The 23,736-nt window shown below is 41.4% G+C and overlaps 1 protein-coding gene and 1 long non-coding RNA gene across 3 annotated transcripts; one reads left to right on the forward strand and one right to left on the reverse strand.

The window, feature by feature from the left end:
• Window positions 1–1,059: 1,059 nt before the first annotated feature.
• Window positions 1,060–9,465, reverse strand: LOC147117065 (uncharacterized). Of its 2 annotated transcripts, none has more exons than XR_015078275.1 (3): window positions 9,216–9,465; window positions 7,989–8,069; window positions 1,060–3,218 (listed from the first exon to the last, which is right to left on the reverse strand). It is a non-coding gene; the product is annotated as an uncharacterized LOC147117065 (long non-coding RNA). The 2 variants fall into 2 exon arrangements; XR_015078274.1 differs by lacking the exon at window positions 9,216–9,465 and adding an exon at window positions 9,038–9,160.
• Window positions 9,466–11,805: 2,340 nt separating this feature from the next.
• On the forward strand, window positions 11,806–19,526 carry bambia (BMP and activin membrane-bound inhibitor (Xenopus laevis) homolog a). The gene is made up of 3 exons (XM_085987679.1): window positions 11,806–12,233; window positions 17,861–18,145; window positions 18,700–19,526. Exons 1-3 carry the CDS (start codon window positions 12,158–12,160, stop codon window positions 19,119–19,121), a joined length of 783 nt encoding a protein of 260 aa, XP_085843805.1. The 5' UTR covers window positions 11,806–12,157; the 3' UTR covers window positions 19,122–19,526.
• Window positions 19,527–23,736: the final 4,210 nt, after the last annotated feature.

A 23,736-nucleotide genomic window follows, 5' to 3' on the forward strand; every position in this document is an offset into this window, starting at 1 on the left:
AAGTGCTTTGGGACGTCCAGTAGTCGTGAAAGATGCTATATAAATGCAAGTTTTTTTTTACAGCCCCTTAACAACCATACTAATACTTAGCCCAGGTACCTACATGCCTGATAATGTGCAAAGGTTGCTTGAAAGGTAAAGTGGTCATATGCATATGGCTAAAAAAGTCTCAGCGCCCCAGTGCAGGAGAATTTCCTTACTCCCAAATGTTCTGTAAATATAATACTGTTATTTGAACATTTGCAGAGACCCGACCAGTGCTCAAGTATGCCACAAGGGGGCAAATGTGCTCCATACTAAGGAAAGCGGGATGGATGTGTAAGAAGACGAAGAGGTCAGTCTTCACCAACAGACAGATCCAATGAGCTTTATTGTTTATTCATAGGCACTTCGGGGCTTGTTTATTAATTATTATCTGTAACAGATATTTATAGAGGATATCCCAGATAAGTCTGAAAGCTTTGTTTACAGTGGATTTCTACCCAAGGCCAATCTGTAGACACAACAGTGTACAGGAAACAATATAGGTATTGTGGAAATCAAGATGACTCATCCTGGTACTTATTTCCTATTATAGTAGGACATTGTACATGATTACCACTGTACCACTGAAGCTCCAAAATCATTAGTAAAAATTGCAATCTGGTAGCTGACTTTCACTCTCTGGAAATAAATTCCATTCTTAAGCTGTTGCAGTGGCATAGTGCCTTGATGTTTCACTTTAGGCAACTTGGTAGCTTAATAATTAATAGCCATTAAAACGTTGTTCTGAATGGGTTGGTGCCATATTTTCATATTAACGAACAGGAAGCACATGTCCTCGGGGACCGATGCTGCAATCCTCAGCAAAGACAAAACTTTCAAAGTGCAGTGCAACTGAAATAAAAATGTATATAACGGGCTCTCCCAATGAGCCAGTGGAGAAATACGTTTCAATGTTGTGGTACGGTGCCAAAGTCCCCAGTTAGCTGTCAGTTGGGGCTCCATAGTGCAACAATGTCAGGTTTAGTAAGTAATCAGTCAACAGAATCTGAAATAAAAGTACATCATTTGCATAGATGTCCCAATTGCTCTGTTGTTTAATACACTGCCTGGTGTGGAACAGAGCCTTACATACATGAAATGTCCTAGATTTGATCCGTGATCTGTACAGAGTCAGATGATCGCATGACAGATGTTGGGTGAAGCAGGATCATCTGTGATGCCCCAAATGATTGAATTGCCTGCCAACACTCACAGACACAGAAAATGGCCAGTGGGATTTGTTGCAGAGTGCTGCTGAGGCCAGTACCACTGCTTTGATTGACTGAAGGGAATTGATAGAATCGTATTTAATGTCTAAAATGATTTTCTTGCTCCATATACTTGTCTGAACCCATTGCTCTGATCTTACATACTGTATAAGCCACCTCTCTTTTCTCCAGTCATTCCAACATGGAGATTATTTTACATTCTGTTTTCCTTTCATATCTCATCATTACTTAATTACCAATCCAGCCCATTTCAGTCTGCCTTTCCTTCATGCTCTCAATCTGAACACAACTTAAAAATAAGACAGCAGTGGATGATCAAAATGATGGACTCAATCTACAAATTTAATTGTGCGACTTATGATATTACCCTAGAGTTTAGGCTACTTTTAAGAGCCAATTTTCTGACTTCACATTCCAGCCTTGGGTATGTACAGTATTGGAAAATTGCATTCAGTTTGGTGCAATGCCATACTCTGTAGGGGCAGGCGGGTCTGGAATAGGATACCAGGACAAGCTTACTTGCACCCATGTCATGCAGCAGAATGAGTTAAGGGGATGTACTACTCTGCCATTTGTTCAGAGATTCCATTTTATGCCTCCACATTGCGTTGTCAGATCTTCCAATCTTGTTCACCATTTATTCTCATCCCATCTACAGCTTTTGCAAAGACTGAAGCCTGCTCTTTTGAGCCAGTACTGTACCTGAATTGTAGTGCTGAGCCACAAGCATAACAATTGAGTGGAATGGTGTTCCTGCCAACCACTGTTAGTGCCATAAAAACAGAAAATGCACAGATCAGTCAGCATCTGTAATATGAAAAGAGGTTATGACATTTTGCATATGTACCCTTCATCAGACTGTTAGTGCCATCCTTCTGTTACAGGTTTATTGTAGGTGTCCTTGCTTCAGATGGCAACTTTTTATCCTGTTGATCTGGAGCAAATTGAGGCAGTTATCCTGTGTGATTGGGAAGTGTGCCAAGGGCTGCAGCACGGTCTGAGGCCTGCTGATCTCCCCGCCATGTCTTCTTTCATCTTGCCTCACCTCTGTCATGAAATTGAGTTGCTTCAAAATCAAACTTATCCTAACGAGTGAGCAATATTGGCCATCAATCCTAAAAAAAATGTAATGCTGGGACTCCACTCCCAAATCTTTGCTTCAATTGCTCGCCAAATTGCACCAAACTGGAGAGTCAGCCCTACAGGGTCCTCCAGAATCCCACAGTATTCGCATTATTGATTAAACCTACACAGTGTCCGAAATTCTCAGTAATCTGTGTTTGTGGAAGGTTTGCGGAGATGCACACATGCTTCAGCTATCTTGGAGTGCAGTACCCACTCACTGCTGCCCATTAGAACGTCAGCATGTATACGGAGCATTTTTAGAAGTAAACTTTGGGAAACAAATTAAGTGATTTAAATTTTCTGTCCCAATCGTGTTTTGGAAAGCCTAATAAATTATCCAGAGACCCGACATTGAGACAAGCAAGGCTGAACTGGTTTAAATCTGTTTGAGGTACATTCAAAATATTCATGGTGGCCATTTTAACTTGTCGTTAATTGTTTGCACTGGAATAAGTGTCAGAAGAGTCAGCATTAGAGAGAAAGAGAAAGAGAGATAAGAAGAAACACAGTGAAAGAAGAAAGAATGAAGAGGAAAAGAAACAGAAGTGTCCATTAAGCATCCATCTATTTAACAGAATATATAGAAAATACCTCTTCTCTCCTGAATGCAGCAAGGATTCTATAGACAGTAGTGTCTTGTCCATGACTTCACCTCAGTGGCCATTTATCTCTACTTCTGCAAATCCACTGTTGGAGCTTGTAAATGTATCCTTAAAAAATGTTTTTACTGCTGTCTTCTTGCCCCTTCAGTAGCCATTCCTTATGGTTCTTTGTCAAAACTGTCTCTAGTAACTTCTTCAAATTCTCTTTGGTCCTGATGGGGTTCAGTTGTTGGCTCTTCTAAAAAGAGAAAACCAGCCATTTTGGTCACTTTTCTCCTTGAACTCTAATCTTAATGATTTTGGTAAAGACCCTCTCATTAATACACCATTCTATTCAAACATAATGATCAACATCAAGACTTATCCCAACCCATGAGCCCAAATCTTGTGCAACAACCTCTTGTGCGGCACCTTATTGAATACCTTCTGAATATCCAAATATACTTCATCCAGATTCCCCCTTATCTACCCTGCTAGTTACACCCTCAAAAAGCTCCAATAGATTTGTGGTATATGAAGCTCAGCTCAGAATCAAATAGGACATTGAGGTCATGTACCTGACCGAGTATCTGGAAGGAGGATGAAATCAGGGGCCAACAGATGGAGTTTGCGGACTGTCCTGAATGTGCTCCTATGTCTGATGCCAATGACAGCACCAAATTTGACAGCAACATAATATAGTAAATGAAGTGATGCCGCTGCCCCTGAGGCACCAAGACCCCCTTGCCCCAAAAGATTGCTACCAAGGGAAAGGCGACTGCCTTTTCTGGCTGCCAGTGAACTGAGGGGCTTATTTTATCCAGTGATACAGTTTTCACTCCAGCCACTGGGGTGGGTATAACGACCAGAAAACAAAGTTGTGAATTACTGCATTGCGTTTTAAAGCTGTGAGATCTACCGTGGAGTATAAAAGGGGCACTGAGGGCCTCGGGTAGGAGCATAGAATTGCTTTTGATTGGAATATATATATGCCAATCATGTTAATGGTATTGTCAATGCTGCACCAGCTGGGTGGTGCGTCACAGTGTTGGTTTTTGCACTTCATTAGCTCTAGAGTGGGGACAGGTGATAAACTGAATCTGAAATCCGAAATCAGATCTCGAATTATCTGATGAAGGATCCACATCTGAAAAGGTCAACTTGTCTGTTCTCTCCGCAGATGCTGACTGACCAGCTGACCGTTTCCAACATTTTCTGTTCTTGTTTTACCTGATTCAGATTCCTCTCAGCTTCTCCAGTTGGGGTTCAGGGCATTTTTGCATAAATGTTGGCAAAGTCGTATTTTCTGGAACTGCATTTAACAGTAAAAATATATTCAGCACTTCAAATCTACTGTTTTCCCCTCAATTTTAAATGCCTGAACATGAATTCAGTTTGAGGCACACGCTAATTTGTTAAACTACAGATTAAGAAATGCAATGTTAATGGTTCAATTTTCTGCTCCTAATTCACTCCAATTAAAAGAATACCAAACAGAAGGTAATTTGAGTGACTCCAGGGGTAAATTTGGAGAAGGGCTGCCACCCATCCAGTTTTGGACTGGGCACTTTGGTTTCTGAGTGGGCTGTCTGGAAAATCCTCAAATGAAAACCAGACACCAAAAGCCTGCATTTACAATAAAAGTCCATTTATTTCTGCTTACTTCTGTTTCTTATGATGTGCAGGCATTAGTTATTAAGGTTTTCAAAGAATTTTCACCTTCAGGAAAGAATTCAAACCATGATTCCACCTTCTGTCCCCTGTCCCCTTGCAGATTTGGCAATACTAATTTGGAACTCTACTTTATTTTTTCAAGTAGCTGATAAGATGGTCAGAAAATACACTGATATTTCTGCAGGACTTTAATATCCAGGCAATGGAAGCATCCTACATGAAAATACTCAATATTGGCATTCCAGTTGTACGCTCATGCCTTGTAATCTTTCATCAGATTAAGTGCAGCAATTCCGGTCTTGGTTCATGCAAAGGTTGCCCTCTCACGCCAACTGGCCCATCCTACGTTATGGGAATTTAAGTAATTTTCAGTCAGGTGGGGCATTTCATCTCTTTATGTGGCTTCTTCACCCAAGTGGTTGGAAACCCCATACTTTCCTATCCCTGCATTAGTAAATCGTATCAACACAAATTAAATGGGAAAAAAAATGTAAATGCTGGAAATCTGAAATATAAACAAAATGCTGAAATAGGTTATTGCGATCTGTAAAGAGAAAAGACAAGTTTATTTTTTGGGTCCAAAATCTTTTTACAGGTACTGATTGACCTACTGTGTATTTCCAGGATTTTCTGTTTTATTTTAGATTGGATTTGTCCCTGATCTTACTTTGCTCCATCCCATTGTGTCAACTAACCACATCCTTCTTTGCCCAACTCTTAAGTCCTTTTATATTGATGTTGGTTCCTGAGGCGCAGGTCTCACGTAGCCAATGGCAAACCCAATGTAAATCCAGCTGCTGGGGGAACAACTTTTTACCACATCTTCCCAGTGGCCACATTTAGCAAATCCAGCAGATTGATATTGGGGTTAGTTCAATGACACCCACACTTTTGGAACCGAGAGCATAAATGGTGCATGGATGTCAATACAAAAAGGCATTTAGTCTGTTACCATTGACTTTTCCAGTCATTAATAACTTTCTCTGTGATTCACAAATAATGTGCCCACAGTTTGCCATTTTTCTCATCAGAATTATCCTCAATACTTCTCTCAAATCAATCAAATCAAATCAACTTTTATTGTCAGTTAGTGCACAAGTGCAGTACAACGAAATGTAGGCTTGCGGCTCCAGAGAGAGTGTACATTTAGATTAAGACATTTAAACATTCAACATACATTTGTCTTGTAATACATTAACATAAACATAACCATAATAAAGTGCATTGGCAGATGTGCAGGCTTTAGAGTTCATTTGTGGAGTTCAGTAGGATGATAGCTCTGGGAAAGAAGCTGTTCCTAAATCTGGTCGTACGGGTGCGAATGCATCTGTAGCGTCTCCCAGATGGCAGGAGGGTGAACAGACTGTGGCGGGTAGGGTCTTTGATGATGGACCGTGACCTCCGTAGACAGCGTTTCTGGTATATGTGCTCTATGGTCGGTAGCCGGGTGCCGGTAATGCGTTGGGCAGTTTTGACTACCCGCTGCAGGGCTTTCCGGTCATAGTAGCTACAGCTGCCATACCATACTGTGATACAGTTTGTCAGGATGCTCTCTACTTGTACTAGTTCAAGAACCTGATCACTGGTCATTCTCCTTGTTCAGTTACTTTTCAAGCATGCTTAACAGCCTTAGCTCTGTGGTAGCACTTTCACCTCTGAGTCAGAAGGTCATGGGTTCAAGTCCCACTCCAGTGACGTGAGCACATAATTCAGGCTGTCACTCCAGTGCAGTACTGAGGGAGTGTTACGCTGTCAGAGGTGCTGTCTTTCATATGAGACGCTAGACTGAGATACCATCTACCCTCTCAGGTGGACATAAAATATCCAAGGACACTATTTGAAGAAGAGCAGAGGAGTTCTCCCAGTGTCATGGTCAATATTAATCCCTCAACTAACATCACAAACACAGATTATCTGGTATAACAACAGAAAATGCTGGAAAAACTCAGCAGGTCAGGCAACATCCGTGGAGAGAAATTTGAGTTGACGTTTCGGGTCGAACCCTTCTTCAAAACTGGAAAGAAAAGAAAATAGATCGAAGGCAGGGCTGCGATCGGACAAAAGAAGTGAAAGAAATAAAAGAAGTAAAAAAGAGACAATAAAAAGGTATTCGAAGCTAGACGAGATGGTAATAGGCTGAGATTAGGTGTAAAGTGTACTGGCAGGGCAAGAGATAGCTGCCAGGTGTGAGAGAGAAACAAAAGGAAAGGGGGAGTGGGGGGAAGGAGTGGAAAAATTACAAGAAAAAATGTAATAGGGGCCGAGGTTATGATCTGAAATTGTTGAACTCGATATCGAGTCCGGAAGGCTGCAGAGTGCCTAATCGGAAGATGAGGTGCTGTTCCTCGAGTTTACGTTGAGCTTCCGTGGAACAATACAAGAGGCCAAGGACAGTGAGGTCCGAGTGGGAATGGAGTGGTGAATTAAAATGACAGGCGACCGGAAGCTTGGGGTCACCCTTACGGACTGAACGGAGGTGTTCCGCAAAGCGGTCATCCAATCTGCGTTTGGTCTCCCCAATGATTATCTGGTTATTATCATATTGCTGTTTTTGGGACCTTGCTGCGTGCAAATTAGCTGCTGCACTTTCCATACATTACAACAGTGACTACCTTCAAACACCCGGTGCGGAGGGGAGCGGGCGGGTTGGAGGACGTCCTCGTGGGTCTGCTCCTGGCTAAGAAAGCCATCAATTGGTCCAGGCAGCAGGCGGTCGAGGGGGTCATCCAGCCAGATTGCCTCCCTCTCTTCCGCGGCCATGTTCGCGCCCGGGTGGCCCTGGAGATGGAGCACGCGGTGTCCGCCGGTGCGCTCGAGCACTTCCGTGACCGGTGGGCGCCGCGGGGACTGGAGTGCATAATTGGATTGGACAACCAAATTTTAATTTGATTTGCTAAGGTTTATTTAAAGTTTTAAAGGTTTAATTACAGTTTATTTGTTTAATTTACTTGGTTCTTTTAAAAGAGGGACTACCTTCAAAAGTATTTAATTGGCTGTAAAGCATTTTGGGATCTCCTGAGGTCATGAAAGGCACTAAATGCAAGTTCTTTCTTTTCTTTCTTTCTGTACCACTATAAGTCTCACCTACTTCTTACTTCAATTTTTACATCCATACAGTTTCTTTGAGGGAATAACTGACTCGTTGGGTAGTCAGATGGTTCCTCTAAATTCCTTCTATGCATAGTAACAATTTCAGGGGCCGTTGTTGCCAATGATTCAATTCTTTGCATGCCCCCAACCTGTTCTTTTGACTGGAGGATTATGGTGATAAGTTATAATATACATGCTGAGATATAACATTTCACAGTAAACAACTTTTACACGATTTATTGATAAATGTAGAACAATGACTCACAAATTGTAGATCTCTTTGTGTGAACATCATGATGTATCAGGAACATTGAGCCTGCCAACAGTACCAAGGACCAAAAGCGTTCTGTTTAAAAAAGACTCATAAAATTCATACTATATAAACTGAACACAGTAAAAGATACCAGGGAATCACTAAAAGGATCTAATCTAATATTAGAATCCTGATGACACTTATAAACTGAGATCTTTATGACTTCTTAATCCTGTACTGGATTACACAGAGGATAACAGTCTGGGTGTTTGACTAAGTCAGTGGCACATTGAGTGATATAGGCGATGTTGATAAACTACTGGTCCATTACTCTCATTTTTAATGTCATCTCACTCCAAGATGTGTTCCTGCCTTGGAACACAATGCACAGAGTGTAGCTATAAAATATACTGCTTATGGGTTTTTTTTGTCTTTGGGGATGTTAAGTGATGGCTGGCCGATTCCCGAGACTGCATCACGCAAATTTAACAGCCGTGGTCTTGTGCTCATTGCCTTAAACGGCAGTGATATGGAGATGGTTGAATGACAAAGGGGAACTGTGTCAGTTCATGGATCAGTTTATAACGAGAAGATGCAAATTGATGTTGAGGAAGAACACAACTCAATAATAAAAAAATGCCAAAAGGTAATCAGTAATATCATGAAAATATAATTTACATCCAGTCAGTCTAACTTAAAGAAAAGTGTTAGCATCACGAAATATTCAGTCTCCAACTCTCTGTTCAAACCATACCTGCCTTTCCATTGACCTCTATAGCCGTGTGTGGACAAACTCCATTTGCTGCCCTATTCCCAATAATTGTTATATTTCATTCGGCAGCGTTATATCAACTTTGAACTTAAAAAAGGAACTTAAACAGAAACTTAAAAAGCCCACATTAACATTTTTTCACCGCACCTACACAAATAAATTATCTCTAAACTATTTAGAAATCTATATTACTATTTTTTGAAAGAGTGATAGATGAAAATGATTTAGATTACTATTTTTAAAACAGTGCTAGATGAAAGGAGAGATCTGTCAGTCTAATTTCACAGACCCGATTCTTTCGCAGTCCTGAGTCCTGGCTCCAGTTTAACGAATGAATAATTAATTGGGAGAGTATTGCCTAATGATTTTTGAAGCGACACTGTGACACGGCAACATTACTGGTTCGAGCGACTCTGGGGGTTGATGCAAAACAGATACTCAACTGGCGCCTGAGCGTCATTACCTACAATTAAAATAATTGTTGCCTATCCAGTTCCTGCAGTCCCCCGAGGCATCTCTGAGACCGATCGCCTTTTCCACATCATTGTTCGGGTATCTCTATCGTCTCATCAACGGACACAATCTCGACTCTGCAAAATGCAGCACATTCCCAGATCAGCTTTCAACACAGAGACCTTCATTTTAAACTCAAAATACAGTCATGTAATTTAGTCAGGAGAGTATCATTCATGCATTTAAATCATACGTCGGATTATCACTTTTATCCGCCCTACATGGAATGAGGAAAGTTTGTTTTATTTCAACATAGGATTACTTTCTAAGTATAGCCTGCTCTTATATCTGTACACAATGTACATCAATTAAGTATATTAATTAATATACCCAGGCTCTGAGCCCTCGGCCTTAACTCTTTGAAGACTCTAACGGATTATTCAGTAGTGACAATTAAGATTTAGTAGTTGTGTACATATATATAATAAATGTTTTCGAGCACGCCAACCGTCAGCCAATGGAACTGACTATGTGTGATTGAAAATGTTATCTTGACTCTTTTGAAAGTAGACACACCTCAACAAATTTCAAGAGTTTTTAAAAACTCATCTTTTTACAAACCCTTCATATTGTGCTACCAGTAGCAGTTCTTAAAGTTTGAATTTTCTCGTGTTACTGCACTGATTATTATAACGCTGTGCGATGGATATATTTTACTAGTTTGGGTTTCAAGGAGTTAACGCATGCATCTTTAGTTGGGAAATCATTGCATTTTTTTTGGGGGGGGGGGTTGCGGATATGGGGTTTATCGAGGTGACGGTGAAGTACACTAGCATATTTTTTGAGAAATCCTGAACCACAAGTCTGAATAAAGTGCAATTAGGTAGAAACCTTGCCATTTCCGAATCTAAATTACATAGAATTTCAGCCAAAACACCGGCATAGCCAACCAATAGTGCGAGCAATTGTAACACTTAGTAAGTTTCGCAGTCGGCGCCTGAATTCTGATTTTTTTAAGGGTGTATGAAGTAGGAATTGTGGGTGTAATTTTTGGGGGGTGTAAAATGTTTTGTGGGAATTGGCTAAATGTCACGCGCATTTCGTTAAATGCTTTGCTCGCTTGTCTGATTTCAAAGTGGAGATAGCAAATGCGATAGGTCTGAGGGCGCTCCGTCTTTTGATGGTCTCAGACGGTATACCAACAAAGTAATTAACATATCACTGACAATATTCCATTGGCTTGATACTGATCACAATCGCCGGTGTTTGCATCGTATTGTTTTGGGGCTGATAATTGACTGTCAGTCGCTCTCTCTGTCGGCTCGATGGCGCCGGGTGCCTTTTGATTGCTAATTTAACTTAACTGTCTGCAGCCCCTCCTCTGTTAGACACAAACACACAGACTCTCTCTCTGCCTCTCAGGCCTGACGTGAAAGCCCCATTCCCCACATCCAGGAATATTCGCCCAAGGATATCTCCCTCTGCACTCATTCCACCCGGACCATTTAAACTGGTATTACAGCAATGCTTTAACTTTTAGCGACAGACTGTCTCCCGAATCGAGTCTTATGGTGGAAATGCACAAAGTAACATTATTTTGCGTTGATGTAAAACAAATCGCAAAGTAAATAGCGCAATGTTTGATTGATTTAGGAGTGCATCATTGCTGAAGGGACACAGGCATTATGTTTCAGGGTAATGAATCACAATGATACGCAGACAGCGTTATGCAAATACAAACCAATCCCTAAACTTTACCAGAAAGTACACCTTTTTTAACCTTAATGTATAATATTTAATAACAGCCGTTATGAAATATTATACATGAAGGTTAAAGATTGTTTCCCGTTCCATGATACATCTTGTTAACATTATGTGTACTGTGTAAAAATTATAATATTAAATGGATTGGCACCTACTAAAGTTTGAACTGAAAGCTATTTATTGACCACCATTTTGATCCATTGACTTTAAATTGGAAATTGCTGCTCATTTTTATAATTAACCAATTCTACATTGTTCCATTATCATTTTTGCAACATACCTTTTGTATATCACATGAAAAGTTAAAAGTAACATTTAAATTTGTTTTTCCAATTCTTACTGGTTTAAACCAGTGTAAATTTTGCTGTACAACATTATCTTCCCGTACATTCAAAAGAGTTGGTTGAAACAATATATTTTTGTGGGAAGGTAGCGGGATCTCTGAAGAGGTTTGGAATAGGAAATAAAACTTATCTACTGCTGGCTATTCCATTGGAAAATTCCCAGAAGGAATGCACGGTATCAATGAACCTGCGGACGGATGTGATTGACATACCGTGATATCCAATCAGTAACTAGTCTTCAGCAGCAAGGTTCCCCCGGAAACGGCAATAACCAATCATAGGAGGCTTAAGGGGCCGGAGGAGTCGTCGGCAACCCCCCCCTTTCCCCTGTGCTGTCAATCAAACTCGGTCTCTATTAGCAACCCCAGGAGGTGGCGCCGCACAATGGGCAACCAATCCGCCGCCAGATGCTGGGCGGGGGTTCATCAGGCACTGATTGGCTATCAGCACAGAGGAGGGCGGGGCGATGGGTTGCAAGGGGCTGTCAATCAAAGGCGATGGGCATTGAGTGGGCCAGCGCTGGAGCAGCGTGAGGGCAGGCTGAGTGCCGGGGTTAGCGTGTTGGAGGTGGCAGCCACTGTTGTTAAAAGGCACCGAGAGCGCCCAGTACCTGCGGCAGTGCGTAGTCGGAGCCAGTGGGCGCAGAGTCCGGCTGGTGGTGACTGCTCGCTCTATGGGGCTTGTGTTGTGAAGGGCTCCGGCTACCGAGGAGGAGGGTAACAAGTTCAGCCCACCAGATCGGCCAAAGACTTGAAGGGGGTGGAAAAAGAGTACGGGGGGGAAACCACTCAAAGATTCGCGTCCAGTAACTTGCTCTTTTTTTAAAAAATATTTTGTGATTACTTTAAATGGATCGCCATCCGAATCTCATCTCTATTTGGCTTCAGCTGGAACTGTGCGCGATGGTGATCCTCTTGACGAAAGGTGAGTGAGTTCCATCACGGTGATGGGGAAACCAGTGCAGCCACGCACCTTGATCCCCAGGCGGGGGTTAGGAGACAGGAGTCGGCAGAGAGAAGGGGGCGATCCCCCCTCTGTACGCCTTTTGGTTTTTTGTTTCTCACGAAACATATGCATTCACTGTATTCTGGATAAATGCATAAAGTCGGGCATGTTCGGTTTTACCTTAACCGAACTCTCTTCCCCCCCCCCCCCCCCCTGCATTTCTGCATTGGCATTATTTTTAATACAAACCCGCTGATTTCCATTAGTGTATAAATCTCTTGGTTCTCGTGGCAGTTCATTGCCCTCCACTGATGTAAGTAGACCTAAGGGGCAAGCGGTTGTCAAAATGTTTTTGTTAGCTGCCTTTAATGAATTTCTGAACGCTAAGAGCAAAGGACCGGTGCCATCTTAAAAGGTTACAGTCTAACCCCAAGCGCCTTTTAAAAGGGCAAGGGCCATTTTTTTTGCAAAATCTAATAAATGTATCTTTTGAATGTTCATGGTTTCTCCTTTTTTTTGAAAGGAAGGGGGGGTGGATGGAAAATTGTGTATTAAGGCAAGTCGTAGACATTTATTGTCAAATCTCCCCGAAATATTTAAAATTAAGCATTCACTATATTGTAGGTTTGCAAACCCCATTCTGTGTGTTTTCAGATGGCGCAGCAGGGATACAAGAGATTAACTTTTTTTTAAACATGTCTTAATTTTTTTGAATACATCCATTCTCTTGATGTTTGGTTATGACTAATCTCCTGTACGTACTAATCAGCACTGGAGGTTAAGATGAGCAATCTAATTGTGTGTTACTTTTATTTATTTTGGTACAAACCTGTAATTAACCCAAACAAGAGCCCTGTCGTCAGCAGCTGGGCTTTCTGGCCCCATCAAAGGAAAGAGCTGGGAGTGATCCAGACTGATGTGAAGTCACCGATACCGAAACTATGTGGCTGATAATGATATAATTAGGGGATCACAGACTTCTCTCCTGCCAGTTCACATCAAAAGCTTTCTTTTAAAAGTCTGTAGTGTCTCCTGTAGCCATTTTGGCTGAGTGGAGGCTCGTAAAAATATATTTCAACTTAAAAACAAAAATGCAGTAAGAGAATGAATGGCTGCTTCTGAGTTGCAACAACTTGTATTTTTGCTAAATGCAAGGGTTTCAGACACATTTTCTAGGTTTGCACACTTTATTTAAAAAAAAAAAGATTTGCAAGCTGCTTTCAGACCCGACGCTGTGTATCTCTCAATTTTAAATGGGGGGAGGTTTGAACATACAACTAATGTATCCACATTAGTAATTTTACACAGTCGATCCTTTACCTTCCGTTAGTCCCGAGTCATTGGGGGCAGGGAGTTGCTCTTCAGGGGCTTTTAGCATCAAAGGTGGAAGCTGAGCTTAGGTGGTTGAAATCCGATCGCTTTTCAGGCGAATATGGCGAGGCTCCCTAGTCCTGTTACATACAAAGAGAACTTATATGGTTTTTTTTTAAAGTAATTTCTCAGCAGCGGAAGCTATTAAGATTTTTTAAGAGAAATGCACGTGCATTTTTGGGACTTGTTTGTGGTCGGAGAGAGGCTCTTGCCAAGGCCACTTTTTAAATTAAAAAAAAAAATGCTTCGTTTGAGATTTTTTATTTAGAGATTTCCCCTGGAGATATTTTTTTGTTCGCCGGCAGTTTAACCAACACTGCAGAATGAGTAAAACTCGGTGTTTGCCTCCCACCACAAGTCGGCTTGCGTGTACAGCCAGAACGAGACTGCTCTGTTCGTAAGATGTTTTACCTTTTTTAATATACGAGTTTCCATTTGGGTTGAAAGAAATTGTCTTTGGCAAACAAACCACTAATTATAAGCTGCATGGTTCCTGTTTTATAATGCTGCCTAAAAGGCATATGTATGAAACGGCCTGAAAGTCCTTTTTATGTCCTTTCTATACCTGCTTAATTTCCAAACGAGTTTGAAGATCAGTACAGTTTTATTTATAAAGTGCTCCTTGTGGTGCAGAGTTTTTTTTCTAGTTAAAGGGCTAGGATGATGTGTTTTGAAAAGTGCTCTGCCATTTCACGCAAGTTTCCTGATGACCAAACTTCAGCCAAGTCAATGGTTTTGCGAGTACTGCCACTCCAGTTATTGTGTTTATATGTAGACTGTGGTTGGACAAGCTTTAAGCTTCAATAACTAAGTATACTGGGTGGTTGTAGACATTGCTCAGGGAGCTGGAAGGAGTAAACTACTAATTATGAACTTTATTGTGAGCTCAATTTTATCTCTCAACAGATTGAAGTTACTGCCAACAATTGTGAATTGGCCTATTGCAGTCATAGAATGGTTCAGCTAGTCCCACTCCCCTGCCCTTTCCCCGTAGCCCTGCAATTTTTTTCGCCTTCAAATACTTATCCAACTCCCTTTTGAAAGCTGTGATTGAATCTGCCTCCACCGTCCTTTCAGGCAGTGCATTCCAGATCTTAACCATTCACTGTAATTTTTTTTTTACATCGCCTTTCGTTCTTACGCTGATCACCTTAAATCTGTGTCCTCTGGTTCTGGACCCTTCTGCCAACGGGAACAGTTTCTCTCTACTCTGTCCAGACCCCCTCATGATTTTGAACACCTATCAAATCTCCTCAATCTTCTCTGCTCCAAGGAGAACAACCCCAGCTTCTCCAGTCTATTAATGTAACTGAAGTCCCTCATTCCTGGAATCATTTTCATAAATCTTTTCTGCACCCTCTAAGGCCTTCGCATCCTTCCTAAAGTGCGGTGCCCAGAATTGGACACAGTACTCTAGTTGGGGCCGAACCATGTTTTATACAGGTGGTTCATAATTTCCACACTTTTGTACTCTATACCTTCTATTCATGAAGCCCAGCATCCTGTAAGCCTTTTAACTGCTTTCTCAACCTGCCCTGCCACCATCAATGATTTGTGCATACATAGCACCAGGTCTCTGTTCTTGCACCCCCTTCATGATTGTACCTTTTTAGTTTATATGTCCTCTCTTCATTCTTTCTACCAAAATGTATCACTTCACACTTTTCTGTGTTAAATTTAATCTGCCACGTGTCTGCCCATTTCACCATCCTGTCTGTCTTCCTATCACACTCCTCCTCACTGTTCACTATACTTCTGAAGTTTTGTTATCTGCAGATTTTGAAATTGTGCCCTGTACACTGACATCCAAGTCATTAATATATATCAAGAAAAGCAGTGGTCCAAGAACCAATCCTGGGGAACACCATTGTGTACCTTCCTCCAGTCTGAAAAACAACCGTTCACCACTACTGTTTCCTATCACTTAGCCAATTCTGTATCCATGTTGCCACTGTCTTTTATTTCATGGGCTTCAACTTTGCTGGCAAGCCTATTAAGTGGCACTTCATTGAATGCCTTTTGGAACTCCATGTACACTACATCAACTGCATTGCCCTCATCAACCCTCTGTTACTTCATCAAATAACCCAATTAAGTTAGTTAAACACTTTGCCTTTAACAAATCTGTGCTGGCTTTCCTTAATTAATCCACACTTGTCCAAATGACTTAATTTTTGTCCCTGGTTACTATTTCTGAAAGCTTCCCCACTACCAAGGTCAAACTGACTGGCCTGCAGTTGCTGGGTTTATCTTTACACCCAAAGGAACATTTGCAATTCTCCAGTCCTCTGGCACCACCCCCGTATCTACGGAAGATTGGAATATTATGGCCAGTACCTCTGCAATTTCCTCAGCATCCTAGGATGCAGCCCATCTGCTCCTGGTGACTTACCTACTTTAAGTACAGCCAGCCTTCCTAATACCTCATTTTTATTCTGTCCAGTATCTCCACTGCCTCTTCCTTTTACTATGTCTATGGCAGCATCCTTGGTGAAGACAGATGCAAAGTACTCATTAGTACCTCAGCTGTACCCTCTGCCTCCATGCATAGGTCTCTTTTTTTTGGTCCCTAATCAGCCCCACCCCTCCTATAGGCATATAAATAGTAAAGGTAGTAAGACTTTTGGATTACCTTTTTTATGTTGGCTGCCATTCTATTTTTGTACCCTCTTTGCCCCTTAATTTTCCTTTTCACTTCTCTTCTGACCTTTTCTATGTACAGTATAGCCTTATTCTCAGATGTATTTACAACCTGACATCTGTCATATGTACTCTTTTCTGCTTCATCACATTCTCTATCTCTTTTGTCATCCACGGAGCCCTGACTTTAGTTGCCGTCTTTCCCCCTATTGGAAATGTACCTCAACTGTACCTGAACTATTTCCTCTTTAAAGGTGGCCAATTGTTTATTACAGTTTTGCCTGCCAATATTTGATTCCAGTTTACCCGAACCAGGCCGTTCTCATGCCACTGAAATTGCCCACCCCCAGTTAAACATTTTTACTCTAGATTGCTCCCTGTCCTTTTCCATAGCTAATCTAAACCATATGATACTATGATCACTGTTTCCTAAATGTTCACCTACTGACACACACTGCTTGACCTACCTCATTCCCCAGAACCAGATCCAGCAATGCCTCCTCTCCTCCCTTGTTGGGCTGGAAACCTGCTAATCAAGAAAGTTCTCCTGAATGCACTTCAGAAATTCTTCCCCTTCTCTGCCCTTAAAACTTATGATCCCAGTCTATATTAAGATTGTTTAAGTCCCCCCTATTATTATTACTACACTATAGTTCATGCACCTCTCTAATTTTTCTGCAAATTTACTCCTCCATATCTTTCCCACTATTTGGTGTTCTATAGAATACACCTCATAGTGTAATGGCACCTATTATTTCTTAACTCTAGCCATATAGATTCTGTCCTTGACCCCTACATGACATCCTTCCTCTCCAGCACTGTCATTCTCCTTGACCAATACTGTCACACCACCTCCTATCTTTCCTCACACTTTATAACCAGGATTATTTAATACCCAATCCTGCCCTTTTTTGAGCCAGGTCTTTGTTATTGCCACAACATCATATTCCCATGCAGCTATTTGTGCCTGCAGCTCACTTACCTTGTTTACTACACTTTGTGTGTTCACATACATACTGTAAATCCATCTTAGACCATCCTGTATTCTCTTGGTATTTCTTACTTTAGTGCTCTCTGCCTCCCAGTCCTTTCAGCATTTTATTTCCCCATTCTAATGTTATATCCTGGTGCCCATCCCCCTGCCAAATTAGTTTAAACCCTCCCCAAGAGCACTAGCAAACATCCCCATGAGGATATTGGTTCTGGCCCTGTTGAGGTGCAACCCATCAGGCCTGTACAAGTCTCATCTCCCCAGAACTGGTCCCAATGCCTCAGGAATCTGAAGCCCTCCCTCCTGCACCATCTCTCCAGCCACGCATTCATCTGCACTATCCTCCTATTTCTATACTCTTAGTGCGTGGCACCGGTTTTGAGGTCCTGCTTTTAATCTCTTTCCTAGCTCACTGAAATTTGCCTGTAGGACCTCATCCCTCTTTCTACCTATGTCGTTGGTACCGATATGGACCACAACCACTGGCTGTTCACCTTCCTTCCACCCCCCAGAATATAGCAAAAAGAAATCATGTTTTGCATGTTGTAATAACTGGTCAAGTCTGATATCATGGGTCAACTAATTTTTTTTTCTTTAACTTTAGGTGAAATTAGATGCTACTGTGATGCACCAAACTGTGTGGCAACAGGTTATATGTGCAAATCTGAACTGTCGGCATGTTTTTCAAGACTGCTGGACCCCCAGAATACGAACTCTCCTTTAACTCATGGGTGCTTAGACAGTATTTCAAATTCAGCAAACCTCTGCCATGCGAAAAGATCCTATAATCGCACGGGAACCTGGCCCATGTTGGAGTGCTGTCATGAGGATATGTGCAATTATAGAGGACTCCAAGATGTTCTTTCACATCCTCGGAGTGAGACCTCTGGTAAGAAAGCTTTCTCCGCTAAATCCCTGCCTGATCTATAAGGCGATGACAGCCAAGACTTTGGATGGCTGGTATTGATTTTGTTAATGTAATTAGAGACAATGGGGAGGGAAAGGCACGATTCGAGCTGAATCTTTAGCAGTAAGATATTATGTGTCTCTGCTAACATTAGAGGATTGTAAAAGGTTTTCCCTGTTAAGTATTTTGTTGTCTTTCTGGGGCAGCAAATTAGATTAAAGTAAAATGGTTTCCTGGATTTTGGTTTATTGAACCTCAAAGCTGTCTTGTTCTGTTTGCTATTAAAACTTTTGAGATGGTAGGAATGAATGTGCATAAATCTCAATGTTTAATGGATTATTTAGATTTACCATTTGAATAGATTGAATTTTTATGGAGTATTTTGCCAACCTATGACTTATTGGACCGTTGAGGATAATAAATGGCAATAAATTAATCATCCGAATGGGGATTGTACTGATATTAATGCTAACAGTTGGTTGCTTGTTAAAGTGTACCAATTTTGCTCACTTTTTGTTTGTTCTCCCCTTTCCCAGATCAGGGAAACAGGTACCATCACGACTCCAGTAGCAAGAGCCTGATCTCCAGGGTTCAAGAACTCACTTCCTCCAAGGAGCTCTGGTTCAGAGCTGCAGTTATTGCAGTGCCCATTGCTGGTGGCCTCATTTTGGTACTGCTGATCATGCTGGCCCTGCGAATGCTTCGCAGCGAAAACAAGAGACTTCAGGACCAGCGGCGGCAGATGTTGTCTCGTTTGCATTATAGTTTCCACGGGCATCACTCCAAAAAAGGTCAGGTGGCTAAGTTAGACTTGGAGTGTATGGTGCCTGTGACTGGCCACGAGAACTGCTGCATGACCTGTGATAAAATCAGGCACTCCGACCTCAGTAACGACAAGCTGCTCTCTCTCGTTCACTGGGGGATGTACAGCGGACATGGAAAGCTGGAGTTTGTATGACCGAGTTTTAACTTGAGCCACCTGTGGTTCTATTCTGCTGGACAAGTGCACTTTATGTGGAAAAAGACAATCATGGACTTATTTGAGAAGCTGTAATTTGAAAGAAGACAAGGTTGAACAAGGGACCTCTGATTTTAATATATTCTACACATAGAGTCCTGGACTTGCCTCTGACGGTTTCCAAAATTTCTCATTTGCACACTTTGTATAGAATGAATTCTACACTTTGTTTCTAGAAACAGTTCACATAGCTCGGAGGGAGGACAAAAGGGAAAAGATTGATTTTCTTGAGCTAGCAGAAATAGAGATGAGCTGATGTATACTTGTGTGCACTCCTGCTCTTTATATGTTTCCTGTTCCAATTTATTGTAAAGATACGAAAATATATTTTTTCTCTAATTCTGATACGGTATCCTGGTTTTATTACGCACTAAAACTGCAGGGTGATCCAATTAAATGCATGTTTTGGAGGATGAGCTCTAACATTTTGTTTGGCATTGTGGGATTTCCTATTATATAAAAACTAGCTGCAGAAAGCAGTAGTGATTACATTGTGTTCTGACTGCACAGCAAGCAATGCTTAGTTGTATGTACTCCTACACTAGCTGTAATAACATGGAAGGAAACTTCTTTCGCTCTCCACACCCCATCCCCTATTTTCTTACAACCGTGACTACACTTAAAGTACTTCATTGGCTATAAAGCGCTTTGAGATGTCCGGTGGTCGTGAAAGGTGCTATATAAATGCAAGTCTTGTCCCCATCTGCATTGTTGGGGACAAGATCCAGTTGGGATAATGGTAGAAGCAGTACCTTTTCTGTCTTGGTAGATATATAGATAGGCATATTGGCAAATTTGCCATTTTAGATTAATTTTCCCCCCAAGAAATTAAGACAGTTGCATGTTTTGACACTATTTTGCACTGTACTATAGGCAAACATGAAGTCGTCAAGTACCTAATCCTGTATAACCTTGCTCAGCAGTAGACCAGCAAAATAACTCTGTTCTAACCTCATAAGAACTAAATACAAGCACCTAAATAAGTTCCATATGCTCTAAAACACCACCTGATCAACTCTGCCTGTAGATGTTTTCTTCCCATGTACCTCATATATCCTGTGCCAGTCCTAGTTTACATTGCCTGTCATGTCTATTAGTGAGTGGTTTATCAACCCCCCCCCCCCCCCCCCCCCCCACACGCATCCAGAGAAAGGCCCTGAAGTTTATCCAATATCAAATGTAGAATGAATCTTTAAAAACAAGCAACATTGGTTGTCTCTAATATCCATGGATATTTAATAAAACACATTGGGCAAAGCCATTGGTAACTTCATAAGTGAACAGATCCATGTTATGCAGGTTAAAGAATTTAGATTAGCTCATGGAGATCTGCAAGTTCAGTTACAGTATTGATTGCATCTGGATTTCTATATGCAGGTTGCTTGTTTTAAATGAAGTGACATGTTTCTGGTTTGAATAGGTGGGGGGGGGGGGGGAACGCTAGGAAAGTGTCAAGAATCAAAAAAGTTACTGTTTCTATTAGAATTACTTTTTAGTTTACTGGAATGGAATTTAAATATAGTAAAAGTCCTAGGTAATACAGTTGAGACCTGGCCCACCATTTTCATCATCATCCTTCCTGCTACATTAATCCCACAGTTGAATTTGTAGGTACCACGTGTTGTATTTGAGCATTTGTTAATGCTTGTATAATACTAATGGTTTTTCCTTCAGCTGATTGACCAGCACAAATGTGTTGTCCACTAAGCAGATGACTTATGTAGGCACATACAGGACTAGAATTTTTTAATGTTGCTTGTCTCCATAATCTTGGATGTTAAATTAGAGGAAAACATTAGGTTACAACAAATAAACAGGCCAATGATGACTGTAGGGTCCATCTTACTTGTCCCAGTGTCTGGAAAATAAGTCCCATCACTTTTACAATATGTTATAACCCTATATACTGTTTCACTCCGTGCATATCGGACACTCAAATGAGCCCCCACTGCCTCCCTTGGTAATCCACACATTCACCTTGTGTGTAAAAGTAATTATATTTAGTGTCTTCACCATCTTGGTTAATGTCACCGTTCTGATGTAACTTCTCCACCACCCTGAAGGCACATTTTAGCTTTTTTTCTAAAGTAAATCTTGATCTCCACGCATGCACACTTCTAGCAGAGGTTTCTCACTAATGATAGGAGTGTGAAGCCTGGCCAATATGCCCTTCCCTAATCTAGAGGTGCAGAGGCCCATTATAGCACCCCTGTAGCTGCCCTGCCCAGCTCAGTTCAGCTAACTTGCCCCACACAGAATTTAGATTGGTATCTTTCTCGGCTACTTACTGGATAACATGACTGTGCTGAAATCTAAGCAAAGCTCTCAACTATTAAATTCTCATCCTTTGTTTTCAAATTCCTTCATGGCCTCACCCCTCCCGATCCCTAACCTCCAACCCTCGAGATAGCGGCACTCCTCCAATTCTGGCCTCTTGAGCACCCCCGATATTAATCACTTCACCGTTGGTGCCTGTGCATTCAGCTGCCGAGGCCCTAAGCTGTGGAGTTCCCTTTCTAATTCGCTACTTTTTTCCCTTTAAGATGCTCCTTAAAACCTACCTCTGACTTAAGCTTTTGGTCACCTGCCCTAATATTACCGTACGTGGCTCAATATCATTTTTTGTTCCTTTGAAGTGCCTCGGGACCTTTTTACTATGTTAAAGGCTCTATATAAATGCAAGCTGTTAAACTATTAATACCTCTGCAGGAATAATGTAAAATGAAGCAATGCTGCTGCCTCTAGAGAAGCAAATTGGAGGAACTAGCAAAAGTGTGTGTGTGTGTGTTTGATCAATAATGCAACTTGTTGCATGGTGATAATAACTAACAATATATTAGTATTTCTATTTTAGTAACTAGTGATTTCTCAATCAGATTGATGGGCAGGTGATAGACCCAGTTCTGTGCTGTAGACTTTCAGCCCAACTAACTGGTCTGTGTTTATTCTCCCCATGAGCCTCCTCCCACCCCTCTTCATAACATTTGTACTGATTCAGTACGTTACTACTCACCAAGTGGAATTCCTTGGGTGAAGTGTTTTGATGAGTAACCATGTATAACGACTTTTATTTATACAGTGCCTTTAATGTAGTAAAAACATCCCAAGGTGCTTCACAGGAGTATTAAAGACACAAAATTTGACCGGATATATAATGTACTTAAATGCAAGTATATTATCCTGAACAATGCTTGTGCTATTGAACCAACTTGCAGTTTAATCTATTGAGAGAAAACTCATCTTTTGAGTGTAATTCAATCAATTCAGCAGGTGTTATGAGACATCACTAGGTAATCAGCCAATATGTTTTGGCTCCAGAATTTATATCCATCCTTGTTCAAAGAGCGACCGTGTAATGAGTCCATCAATTTTTATTTATAGCTTTGTATCAAAGAAATCGAGCGGTATTGAATGGCAATTTTATTTGGTACCATTTTTTTTAAATTAAGAAATCTGGGTGAATCCCCATAATGAAGGTCCGTTGAAGAGGACCTGATTATGAAGGGGTTCAATAGGCTGAATGTGGTGAAATTATTTACACTAGTGAGTGCAGAACAAGGGGCGATAAATAGAAGTTAGCCACCAACCAAACACTAGCATAGACCAGTTTGGTCAAATGGTCTGTTTCTGTTCTGTAGCTTCTATGTAAAGCCTGATCTTATCACCTTGACATCTAAATGCATATACCCAAAATTCCAATTGTGTGGCAGAGTGGGACTCCTGGCTGCAAATGAGCCTAGTTGTCCTAAATCACAGGATGGAGTAATTTGCCTGGACAGGGCGGGTAGCCCTTGGCTGTAGCAGTGCAACAACCATCTGTCCCTCTGCTGGCAGTAGTCAGTGCAGTACCCTACAGCGGCAACAGGGGAACGCCAAGGCCCAGGAGGACTGAAGTAAAAAGTGCAGCAGTTGTTTCTTTAATGCATCCAAGCTACATTCCTAAGGTAATCAATCCCCTCTAGGGCCTTTAGACACAGTACAAGACATATTCCCATTATCGGGAGGTGTAGTTACCACTGGGTGGAATTCTTGGGATAGCCAGGGAGCATCCTAAGACAGCCCCCAAGTCTCTGCCTGTTGGAATGAGAGCAGATGGAAGCATTCTCTATTGCTTGCAACTAGAATTGATGTCGCGGAAATGGGATGGAAACCCGACTGATCCAGTTTCTGTACCAAGTTCTTGCCCCCTCTGGGCACAACCCACCTTTTTCCCCCAACCCCAGAATTTCAGCCCCATACAATACAATACAAATCGCTTTATTGGCATGATAAGGTACATCTTATGTTGCCAAAGCATCAAAATACATTTATGGTTGAACACATAAACGCGGTTCCATTCATACAGTGTATAAACAGGTATATCCCTGAGTTTATAAATATATTTTCGCCTTGTTTATATATACTCTTGTCTTAGTTTACTGGTTGTCCCTCTGTTCATGGCAAGCTGTAACATAGTGTGCCGCCAGTGTTACACAGCTTCTCTCCTCCCCCAGTAGGAATGGGAGTTTTTGGTTGTCAGTCAGATTTCTGAATTCAGGGCATATTTGTGAGAATT

This window comes from Somniosus microcephalus, chromosome 5, assembly GCF_052327205.1.
Source record: "Somniosus microcephalus isolate GS21.2 chromosome 5, FLI_Smic_1.0, whole genome shotgun sequence".
NCBI lineage: Eukaryota > Metazoa > Chordata > Chondrichthyes > Squaliformes > Somniosidae > Somniosus > Somniosus microcephalus.